A 12,017-nucleotide genomic window follows, 5' to 3' on the forward strand; every position below is an offset into this window, starting at 1 on the left:
ACTGTCAGGGCTTCAGAACTTACACTACAGAAGCACAAACATAAACAAAACATCCTTTTTTAGTCTCGCCTGAATATTGTCCATTTGTAATGGTCCTGAGCAGGACATACTTCATTGTGTGCTTATGCTGTTCACTGCACATGCTGTTGTCATGACAACAACTGTGTAAAGTTTCAGATCTCTAGAACAGGCATTTTGGTGCTGTTGACCTTATGTATCAAAAAGTATATTCAAGTGATACAAATATGTGCCAACTGTGCCAAACTGTTTTATTACAATTTTAGCTCCTCTATGATCATAAAACATACATTTTGATGTTTTGTAGAACCACTAATACCTATTATAACTGCTAAAAACAATGTATGTGAAAATGGGTAAATATGAGTTTACCCATGAATTTCTCATATCGAGGTGAAAAAAAAAATATATATATATATTATTTTTATTTTATTTTTGTATTGGTATAATAATACATATATCTAACAAAATGCACGTCCAAAAGGCTAATAAAATCAGAAAACGTTATGCGCAAAATCCTGCCGAGAAATCTGGCTCTTTACAGCCTTCCCCGAGCCTTACGCACGAGAATACAGAAGATTCTGTGTCAATAAGCCCTTTGTCCCGCCCCTCTTTCTAAAGCTATTCTCATTGGCTAGAATAATATGTCAATCTAAATCAGCTACATCACTAGCATGCGGCGCTATTTAGATGTAAACAGACTAATACATGTGCGTCGCAAGCGGCGCATTTTTTTTTGCGGAGGCTGTAGCAAACAAACCCGTGGACAGAAAAGAAGGATACCCAACATTATTTTATAGGTCAAACAGGTCATTTGTTATGGACGGAGAAATGCGCCGGACAAGCGCATTCTCGTCCGGCGAGAAACGAAGAAAAGTTTGTTTACTTGACAATATCTTGAAATGGGAAAACTTCAGGAAAAATACAAGTGGATATTGTTTTTCAATGGTTCTTTACGGACAGACTGAGCACAAGGATGTACAGAATTAAAGCCGTTTTGTCCGTCATAAACAGCAAACAGGACATGTGTTTGTAAAAGTTGAGACTTTCTCACAAACTATTGGCAATTGCTTCTTGGGGCAAATTATTCAATGTAAATCAATGACATATTCGTTTTGTTGAGAAAATAAGCTTTAAAATGATGTATAACTTGCTGGTATTGACCACGGATATAAAAGAGATGATGTAAGAGAATATTTGAGATATAGAAAATGCTCGCCGGCCACAGGAGGATGGGAACAGGTTAAGTTAAGTTTCTGGCAATGTATTGGAAAAATAAATATTGAATCTGGCTCCAGGTTGTGATATTAGTAATACTACAGCCGCTATTGAAAAGGGATTTCAAGATCCTTCAGTTAATCAATAACCGTGGTTCACAATATAATCGTAAGAACTTAAAGATAATAAGTATAATACTATTAGTTCAAATTCATAAAACTGTCACAAACTGGACAAATGGCCATGTGTTGGACCAGATGTCACAGTCCCAGTGATAATGGTGAGTAATCGTGGTGATACATCATGACATCTCTACTACGGAGTGAAAACAAGTGAGGAACCAATCAGAGCCAGAGGGCAGATATCACATGACGTTGTGGCGGTGCGTTCTACAGTGTGGAGTGTGGTTGGACGTGTGTTTCATGGTCATTTCCAGAAACAACTAGTAATATTGTTACCAACAAGTTCCTTAAAGTCAGATGACTCTGAAGAGAGTTAAATCTGCTCCTGCTGATAAAGACACTGTGGGGTCACTGTGGGGTCACTATGGGGTCACTGTAGGTGTGGAAATGACCTCTGTAAAGTATGTGCAGTTTCTGACTGACCACTTCCTTCCATGGAACAAAAAGAAGCACAATGCACCATCTCAGCTGCTGTGGCTCTAAGAGAAACTCACAGTGTAAATAGTACTGTACAGATGTGTGGGACGAGGATGGATTCATATACATGTATATGTACATGTATATGTATATGTATATGTACATATACATGTACATGTACATGTACATATGTTGGATTTTATCAGCATTTTTGAAAGCAACTGGAAATGAGCATTTCTCTAAACGGCTTCAGTTGCTCATAACTTGGCCTTATTAGATGCGTTGTTCCTCTGCACGTGGGCGTTAGCCGCTAGGTCTGTCCAGCGCCTGAACACGGGCAGTAGCTCTTCTCTTACACCAGCTCCAGCTCCTGGTCAGCGCTGGCCACTGGGCTCGTGTACCACCTGATCGCGCTGCATGACATAAACACATACATGAGAGTAGAAACAGTCCAGCAGACGCTCTCACCTGTAAGAACGCTGGCGGTCTCTCAGGTGTCCTGTCTGTGGCCTCATGGCTGAACTTGACCAATCGAAGGAACCCTGGGTACGATGGTGCGCTCACGTCTCCTTCTGGAGTCACGAAGAATATCTGGACTCCATGTGGAACGTACAGCAGCTCCTCCCCGTCCTCCCAGGCCAGGCTTGTGGGAGAAGGGCTGGAGCGCTGGCTGTAGAAGGTGTCTCCAGAGTCTGTCCCGTACGAGAGGGACATGTGACCGTCGGCCGCCAAAGGGGAGTACGCTGGAGGCAGCCCCACTGGGACAAATGGCTGGCCTGAGGGGGCGAGGGCCAGAGCACCCACTGGGACACATGGCTGGCCTGAGGGGGCGAGGGCCAGAGCACCCACTGGGACACATGGCTGGCCTGAGGGGGCGAGGGCCAGAGCACCCACTGGGACACATGGCTGGCCTGAGGGGGCGAGGGCCAGAGCACCCACTGGGACACATGGCTGGCCTGAGGGGGCGAGGGCCAGAGCACCCACTGGGACACATGGCTGGCCTGAGGGGGCGAGGGCCAGAGCACCCACTGGGACACATGGCTGGCCTGAGGGGGCGAGGGCCAGAGCACCCACTGCAGCTGAAAGACAAAACCACTATGAACAGTGACCAATGCTGTGAACTCCAGAGAACTAAAAAGAAATACAAGTACATTCCAGCCGAGCACATTCCATCTTCTCAATATGACAATTGTTCCAAATCATCCCACCTGCTCCTGCTCCTGCTCCTCCTGCTGCTGCTCCTGCTCCTCCTGCTGCTGCTCCTGCTCCTCCTGCTGCTGCTCCTGCTCCTCCTGCTGCTGCTCCTGCTCCTCCTGCTCCTGCTCCTCCTGCTGCTGCTCCTGCTCCTCCTGCTGCTGCTCCTGCTCCTCCTGCTGCTGCTCCTGCTCCTCCTGCTGCTGCTCCTGCTCCTCCTGCTGCTGCTCCTGCTGCTCCTGCTGCTGCTCCGTTGACCACATGATTGGGCGGGGCTGGTCTTTCCATCTTGTCTGCAGTTGAAATGTTGGGGTACAGTCCAGTTTCCGAGGAGCTGGTTTCGAGAATGGCAAGTCGTGTCGTGATGTTGTTGAGCGTCTCGTGCATCTTGTTTTGCATCTCACGAGCCGCTTGCCAGGCTCCGCCCACACACTCGTCCCCGCTGGACGGCACGCCGATGCCCCTGACCAGGTGACGACGCCCCCTTTGGTACAGCTCCAGGGCGTGGGCCTTGTCCCCGGCCTCGTCCGCACTCAGGCCGAGGTTGATGCACTCAAAGGCCGACTTGTAGCCATCTTGGATCACCTGCAGGCGGGCGTGGTCAAAGGCATCTTGTTTGGCTTTCTCCATCCCCCTGAAACAAGAGGCAAGTCACACCCCTGTCAGACCCACACCGGCCCTGTCAGACCCACACCGACCCTGTCAGACCCACACCGGCCCTGTCAGACCCACACCGGCCCTGTCAGACCCACACCGGCCCTGTCAGACCCACACCGGCCCTGTCAGACCCACACCGGCCCTGTCAGACCCACACCGGCCCTGTCAGACCCACACCGGCCCTGTCAGACCCACACCCCTGTCAGGCCCACACCTTTCAGGATTTGTGAACAAATTGTATATGGAAAAAAGCTAAAATACACTTCCTGTAGAAACAATGTGACAGCTGCAAGATTCATCACAATCAAATCTAAATTTGAAAGGACGCAATTAGCAAATGACAAAGACTGCAAAGTTCCCTCGTTTCCTCCACAAACTGCCAACTATAGTTTATATCTGTACAAACATGCTCTGAAATAAATCATAATCATCATTGTCAGATTTCATTTAAATGTGAACTTTGAACACTTTTCAAATCTAATCACAATGAGATATTTGACCTGTGCTGACCCCCACCACTGACCTACTGACCCCCACCACTGACCTCCACCACTGACCTACTGACCTCCACAAAGGCTGGAGATATGAACATGTTTGTATTTGTGTCACTGACACAACCAAAGGTCATTCTTCTGTTGACTTCACAAACATGAAAGAAGAAATCATGACCTAAAATTAAAAGTATGTATTAGTTTAGCACATGAGTATAATACAAATATGATTGGACGATAGAATGTTGTGACGTCATCTGAAACCCAGAAAGTAGTTCCACCTGAACATTTACCTGACCAGTCCCTTTTGTAAAGTCTGTCCAAACATACACGACAGTTACTATTGGTTACCATGGCGACGCTGTCTCCCCTGTAATTCAGCTCTATTGACACGTGACAGTGAGATGCCAGAACACTGGACACACTTCAGAGCATCACGTGACACCAACTTCTCAAAAGCCTTAGCAACGACTGTCGTTTTCTACAGAAGTAACACAGAAGCTGTTTATACTCTAACGTGTGCGTGTAAGTAACGTGTGAGTAACGTGTGAGTAACGTGTGAGTAACGTATGAGTGACGTGTGCGCACTTCTGACCTGCGCAGGAGGCTCGGCTGAGGAAGATACGCAGACAAAAACTGTTCTGACAGGTGAAAATGTCTTCTTGTTGCGTGAAGTGGAGACGAGCGGCGGCGGCAGCGGCCCGTGTCCCTGAGGAGAGCGACAGTGACGGGGACAGGACGGGACAGCAGCACGGGACAAACCGGGGACGGTGTTTGTGTTCATGTGATCATCTTCTTCTTCTCGTGAGCTCTTGTCGCGGTGGCGCGCTTGTGTTTCATTACCGCCCCCTACTGGTCTTCTTCTTCCTTTGTGTTTGTGTTTTGTGTCGGTTCAAAATGAACTACCGAGACACTAGCGCCACCTGTCAGACAGGGGCGTGTGGTCAGCTTCAGACAGGGGCGTGTGGTCAGCTTCAGACAGGGGCGTGTGGTCAGCTTCAGACAGGGGCGTGTGGTCAGCATGTGGTCAGCTTCAGACAGGGGCGTGTGGTCAGCTTCAGACAGGGGCGTGTGGTCAGCTTCAGACAGGGGCGTGTGGTCAGCTTCAGACAGGGGCGTGTGGTCAGCTTCAGACAGGGGCGTGTGGTCAGCTTCAGACAGGGGCGTGTGGTCAGCATGTGGTCAGCTTCAGACAGGGGCGTGTGGTCAGCTTCAGACAGGGGCGTGTGGTCAGCATGTGGTCAGCTTCAGACAGGGGCGTGTGGTCAGCTTCAGACAGGGGCGTGTGGTCAGCATGTGGTCAGCTTCAGACAGGGGCGTGTGGTCAGCTTCAGACAGGGGCGTGTGGTCAGCTTCAGACAGGGGCGTGTGGTCAGCTTCAGACAGGGGCGTGTGGTCAGCTTCAGGGGCGTGTGGTCAGCTTCAGACAGGGGCGTGTGGTCAGCTTCAGACAGGGGCGTGTGGTCAGCATGTGGTCAGCTTCAGACAGGGACGTGTGGTCAGCTTCAGACAGGGGCGTGTGGTCAGCTTCAGACAGGGGCGTGTGGTCAGCTTCAGGGGCGTGTGGTCAGCTTCAGGGGCGTGTGGTCAGCTTCAGACAGGGGCGTGTGGTCAGCTTCAGACAGGGGCGTGTGGTCAGCGTGTGGTCAGCTTCAGACAGGGGCGTGTGGTCAGCTTCAGACAGGGGCGTGTGGTCAGCTTCAGGGGCGTGTGGTCAGCTTCAGACAGGGGCATGTGGTCAGCTTCAGACAGGGGCGTGTGGTCAGCATGTGGTCAGCTTCAGACAGGGGCGTGTGGTCAGCTTCAGACAGGGGCGTGTGGTCAGCATGTGGTCAGCTTCAGACAGGGGCGTGTGGTCAGCTTCAGACAGGGGCGTGTGGTCAGCTTCAGACAGGGGCGTGTGGTCAGCTTCAGACAGGGGCGTGTGGTCAGCATGTGGTCAGCTTCAGACAGGGGCGTGTGGTCAGCTTCAGACAGGGGCGTGTGGTCAGCTTCAGGGGCGTGTGGTCAGCTTCAGACAGGGGCGTGTGGTCAGCTTCAGACAGGGGCGTGTGGTCAGCATGTGGTCAGCTTCAGACAGGGGCGTGTGGTCAGCTTCAGACAGGGGCGTGTGGTCAGCATGTGGTCAGCTTCAGACAGGGGCGTGTGGTCAGCTTCAGACAGGGGCGTGTGGTCAGCTTCAGGGGCGTGTGGTCAGCTTCAGACAGGGGCGTGTGGTCAGCTTCAGACAGGGGCGTGTGGTCAGCATGTGGTCAGCTTCAGACAGGGGCGTGTGGTCAGCTTCAGACAGGGGCGTGTGGTCAGCTTCAGACAGGGGCGTGTGGTCAGCATGTGGTCAGCTTCAAACAGGGGCGTGTGGTCAGCTTCAGACAGGGGCGTGTGGTCAGCATGCGGTCAGCTTCAGACAGGGGCGTGTGGTCAGCTTCAGACAGGGGCGTGTGGTCAGCATGTGGTCAGCTTCAGACAGGGGCGTGTGGTCAGCTTCAGAAAGGGGCGTGTGGTCAGCTTCAGACAGGGGCGTGTGGTCAGCTTCAGACAGGGGCGTGTGGTCAGCATGTGGTCAGCTTCAGACAGGGGCGTGTGGTCAGCTTCAGACAGGGGCGTGTGGTCAGCATGTGGTCAGCTTCAGACAGGGGCGTGTGGTCAGCTTCAGACAGGGGCGTGTGGTCAGCATGTGGTCAGCTTCAGACAGGGGCGTGTGGTCAGCTTCAGAAAGGGGCGTGTGGTCAGCTTCAGACAGGGGCGTGTGGTCAGCTTCAGACAGGGGCGTGTGGTCAGCATGTGGTCAGCTTCAGACAGGGGCGTGTGGTCAGCTTCAGACAGGGGCGTGTGGTCAGCTTCAGGGGCGTGTGGTCAGCTTCAGACAGGGGCGTGTGGTCAGCTTCAGACAGGGGCGTGTGGTCAGCATGTGGTCAGCTTCAGACAGGGACGTGTGGTCAGCTTCAGACAGGGGCGTGTGGTCAGCTTCAGACAGGGGCGTGTGGTCAGCTTCAGGGGCGTGTGGTCAGCTTCAGGGGCGTGTGGTCAGCTTCAGACAGGGGCGTGTGGTCAGCTTCAGACAGGGGCGTGTGGTCAGCATGTGGTCAGCTTCAGACAGGGGCGTGTGGTCAGCTTCAGACAGGGGCGTGTGGTCAGCTTCAGGGGCGTGTGGTCAGCTTCAGACAGGGGCGTGTGGTCAGCTTCAGACAGCGGCGTGTGGTCAGCATGTGGTCAGCTTCAGACAGGGGCGTGTGGTCAGCTTCAGACAGGGGCGTGTGGTCAGCATGTGGTCAGCTTCAGACAGGGGCGTGTGGTCAGCTTCAGAAAGGGGCGTGTGGTCAGCTTCAGACAGGGGCGTGTGGTCAGCTTCAGGGGCGTGTGGTCAGCTTCAGACAGGGGCGTGTGGTCAGCTTCAGACAGGGGCGTGTGGTCAGCTTCAGACAGGGGCGTGTGGTCAGCATGTGGTCAGCTTCAGACAGGGACGTGTGGTCAGCTTCAGACAGGGGCGTGTGGTCAGCTTCAGACAGGGGCGTGTGGTCAGCTTCAGGGGCGTGTGGTCAGCTTCAGACAGGGGCGTGTGGTCAGCTTCAGACAGGGGCGTGTGGTCAGCATGTGGTCAGCTTCAGACAGAGGCGTGTGGTCAGCTTCAGACAGGGGCGTGTGGTCAGCTTCAGGGGCGTGTGGTCAGCTTCAGACAGGGGCGTGTGGTCAGCTTCAGACAGGGGCGTGTGGTCAGCATATGGTCAGCTTCAGACAGGGGCGTGTGGTCAGCTTCAGACAGGGGCGTGTGGTCAGCATGTGGTCAGCTTCAGACAGGGGCGTGTGGTCAGCTTCAGACAGGGGCGTGTGGTCAGCATGTGGTCAGCTTCAGACAGGGGCGTGTGGTCAGCTTCAGGGGCGTGTGGTCAGCTTCAGAAAGGGGCGTGTGGTCAGCTTCAGACAGGGGCGTGTGGTCAGCTTCAGACAGGGGCGTGTGGTCAGCTTCAGGGGCGTGTGGTCAGCTTCAGACAGGGGCGTGTGGTCAGCTTCAGACAGGGGCGTGTGGTCAGCTTCAGAAAGGGGCGTGTGGTCAGCTTTAGACAGGGGCGTGTGGTCAGCTTCAGACAGGGGCGTGTGGTCAGCATGTGGTCAGCTTCAGACAGGGGCGTGTGGTCAGCTTCAGGGGCGTGTGGTCAGCTTCAGACAGGGGCGTGTGGTCAGCTTCAGACAGGGGCGTGTGGTCAGCATGTGGTCAGCTTCAGACAGGGGCGTGTGGTCAGCTTCAGGGGCGTGTGGTCAGCTTCAGGGGCGTGTGGTCAGCTTCAGACAGGGGCGTGTGGTCAGCTTCAGACAGGGGCGTGTGGTCAGCATGTGGTCAGCTTCAGACAGAGGCGTGTGGTCAGCTTCAGACAGGGGCGTGTGGTCAGCTTCAGGGGCGTGTGGTCAGCTTCAGACAGGGGCGTGTGGTCAGCTTCAGACAGGGGCGTGTGGTCAGCATGTGGTCAGCTTCAGACAGGGGCGTGTGGTCAGCTTCAGACAGGGGCGTGTGGTCAGCATGTGGTCAGCTTCAGACAGGGGCGTGTGGTCAGCTTCAGACAGGGGCGTGTGGTCAGCATGTGGTCAGCTTCAGACAGGGGCGTGTGGTCAGCTTCAGGGGCGTGTGGTCAGCTTCAGAAAGGGGCGTGTGGTCAGCTTCAGACAGGGGCGTGTGGTCAGCTTCAGGGGCGTGTGGTCAGCTTCAGACAGGGGCGTGTGGTCAGCTTCAGACAGGGGCGTGTGGTCAGCTTCAGAAAGGGGCGTGTGGTCAGCTTTAGACAGGGGCGTGTGGTCAGCTTCAGACAGGGGCGTGTGGTCAGCATGTGGTCAGCTTCAGACAGGGGCGTGTGGTCAGCTTCAGGGGCGTGTGGTCAGCTTCAGACAGGGGCGTGTGGTCAGCTTCAGACAGGGGCGTGTGGTCAGCATGTGGTCAGCTTCAGACAGGGGCGTGTGGTCAGCTTCAGACAGGGGCGTGTGGTCAGCATGTGGTCAGCTTCAGACAGGGGCGTGTGGTCAGCTTCAGACAGGGGCGTGTGGTCAGCTTCAGGGGCGTGTGGTCAGCTTCAGACAGGGGCGTGTGGTCAGCTACAGACAGGGGCGTGTGGTCAGCTTCAGACAGGGGCGTGTGGTCAGCATGTGGTCAGCTTCAGACAGGGACGTGTGGTCAGCTTCAGACAGGGGCGTGTGGTCAGCTTCAGACAGGGGCGTGTGGTCAGCTTCAGGGGCGTGTGGTCAGCTTCAGGGGCGTGTGGTCAGCTTCAGACAGGGGCGTGTGGTCAGCTTCAGACAGGGGCGTGTGGTCAGCATGTGGTCAGCTTCAGACAGGGGCGTGTGGTCAGCTTCAGACAGGGGCGTGTGGTCAGCTTCAGGGGCGTGTGGTCAGCTTCAGACAGGGGCGTGTGGTCAGCTTCAGACAGGGGCGTGTGGTCAGCATGTGGTCAGCTTCAGACAGGGGCGTGTGGTCAGCTTCAGACAGGGGCGTGTGGTCAGCATGTGGTCAGCTTCAGACAGGGGCGTGTGGTCAGCTTCAGACAGGGGCGTGTGGTCAGCTTCAGGGGCGTGTGGTCAGCTTCAGACAGGGGCGTGTGGTCAGCTTCAGACAGGGGCGTGTGGTCAGCATGTGGTCAGCTTCAGACAGGGACGTGTGGTCAGCTTCAGACAGGGGCGTGTGGTCAGCTTCAGACAGGGGCGTGTGGTCAGCTTCAGGGGCGTGTGGTCAGCTTCAGGGGCGTGTGGTCAGCTTCAGACAGGGGCGTGTGGTCAGCTTCAGACAGGGGCGTGTGGTCAGCATGTGGTCAGCTTCAGACAGGGACGTGTGGTCAGCTTCAGACAGGGGCGTGTGGTCAGCTTCAGACAGGGGCGTGTGGTCAGCTTCAGGGGCGTGTGGTCAGCTTCAGGGGCGTGTGGTCAGCTTCAGACAGGGGCGTGTGGTCAGCTTCAGACAGGGGCGTGTGGTCAGCTTCAGACAGGGGCGTGTGGTCAGCATGTGGTCAGCTTCAGACAGGGGCGTGTGGTCAGCTTCAGACAGGGGCGTGTGGTCAGCTTCAGGGGCGTGTGGTCAGCTTCAGACAGGGGCGTGTGGTCAGCTTCAGACAGGGGCGTGTGGTCAGCATGTGGTCAGCTTCAGACAGGGGCGTGTGGTCAGCTTCAGACAGGGGCGTGTGGTCAGCATGTGGTCAGCTTCAGACAGGGGCGTGTGGTCAGCTTCAGAAAGGGGCGTGTGGTCAGCTTCAGACAGGGGCGTGTGGTCAGCTTCAGACAGGGGCGTGTGGTCAGCATGTGGTCAGCTTCAGACAGGGGCGTGTGGTCAGCTTCAGACAGGGGCGTGTGGTCAGCTTCAGGGGCGTGTGGTCAGCTTCAGACAGGGGCGTGTGGTCAGCTTCAGACAGGGGCGTGTGGTCAGCATGTGGTCAGCTTCAGACAGGGACGTGTGGTCAGCTTCAGACAGGGGCGTGTGGTCAGCTTCAGACAGGGGCGTGTGGTCAGCTTCAGGGGCGTGTGGTCAGCTTCAGGGGCGTGTGGTCAGCTTCAGACAGGGGCGTGTGGTCAGCTTCAGACAGGGGCGTGTGGTCAGCATGTGGTCAGCTTCAGACAGGGGCGTGTGGTCAGCTTCAGACAGGGGCGTGTGGTCAGCTTCAGGGGCGTGTGGTCAGCTTCAGACAGGGGCGTGTGGTCAGCTTCAGACAGGGGCGTGTGGTCAGCATGTGGTCAGCTTCAGACAGGGGCGTGTGGTCAGCTTCAGACAGGGGCGTGTGGTCAGCATGTGGTCAGCTTCAGACAGGGGCGTGTGGTCAGCTTCAGAAAGGGGCGTGTGGTCAGCTTCAGACAGGGGCGTGTGGTCAGCTTCAGGGGCGTGTGGTCAGCTTCAGACAGGGGCGTGTGGTCAGCTTCAGACAGGGGCGTGTGGTCAGCTTCAGACAGGGGCGTGTGGTCAGCATGTGGTCAGCTTCAGACAGGGACGTGTGGTCAGCTTCAGACAGGGGCGTGTGGTCAGCTTCAGACAGGGGCGTGTGGTCAGCTTCAGGGGCGTGTGGTCAGCTTCAGGGGCGTGTTGTCAGCTTCAGACAGGGGCGTGTGGTCAGCTTCAGACAGGGGCGTGTGGTCAGCATGTGGTCAGCTTCAGACAGAGGCGTGTGGTCAGCTTCAGACAGGGGCGTGTGGTCAGCGTGTGGTCAGCTTCAGACAGGGGCGTGTGGTCAGCTTCAGACAGGGGCGTGTGGTCAGCTTCAGACAGGGGCGTGTGGTCAGCTTCAGGGGCGTGTGGTCAGCTTCAGAAAGGGGCGTGTGGTCAGCTTCAGACAGGGGCGTGTGGTCAGCTTCAGGGGTGTGTGGTCAGCTTCAGACAGGGGCGTGTGGTCAGCTTCAGACAGGGGCGTGTGGTCAGCTTAGGACAGGGGCGTGTGGTCAGCATGTGGTCAGCTTCAGACAGGGGCGTGTGGTCAGCTTCAGGGGCGTGTGGTCAGCTTCAGACAGGGGCGTGTGGTCAGCTTCAGACAAGAGTGTGTGGTCAGCTTCAGACAGGGGCGTGTGGTCAGCATGTGGTCAGCTTCAGACAAGAGTGTGTGGTCAGCTTCAGACAGGGGCGTGTGGTCAGCTTCAGGGGCGTGTGGTCAGCTTCAGACAGGGGCGTGTGGTCAGCATCAGACAGGGGCGTGTGGTCAGCTTCAGGGGCGTGTGGTCAGTTTCAGACAGGGGCGTGTGGTCAGCATGTGGTCAGCTTCAGACAGGGGCGTGTGGTCAGCTTCAGGGGTGTGTGGTCAGCTTCAGACAGGGGTGTGTGGTCAGCTTCAGACAGGGGCGTGTGGTCAGCATGTGGTCAGCTTCAGACAGGGGCGTGTGGTCAGCT

The 12,017-nt window shown here is 55.7% G+C and overlaps 1 protein-coding gene across 1 annotated transcript; it reads right to left on the bottom strand.

The window, feature by feature from the left end:
- Positions 1 to 2,299: 2,299 nt before the first annotated feature.
- Positions 2,300 to 3,387, bottom strand: LOC140359047 (uncharacterized). Its single transcript, XM_072443920.1, has 2 exons — positions 3,044 to 3,387; positions 2,300 to 2,914 (listed from the first exon to the last, which is right to left on the bottom strand). The coding sequence occupies exons 1-2, from the start codon at positions 3,290 to 3,292 to the stop codon at positions 2,414 to 2,416; spliced, it is 750 nt and encodes a 249-aa protein (XP_072300021.1). The 5' UTR covers positions 3,293 to 3,387; the 3' UTR covers positions 2,300 to 2,413.
- Positions 3,388 to 12,017: the final 8,630 nt, after the last annotated feature.

This window comes from Eucyclogobius newberryi, unplaced genomic scaffold (genome assembly GCF_026437365.1).
Source record: "Eucyclogobius newberryi isolate DKJ021-1_F unplaced genomic scaffold, fEucNew1.0.hap1 SCAF_137, whole genome shotgun sequence".
In the NCBI taxonomy this organism is placed as follows: Eukaryota; Metazoa; Chordata; class Actinopteri; order Gobiiformes; family Gobiidae; genus Eucyclogobius; species Eucyclogobius newberryi.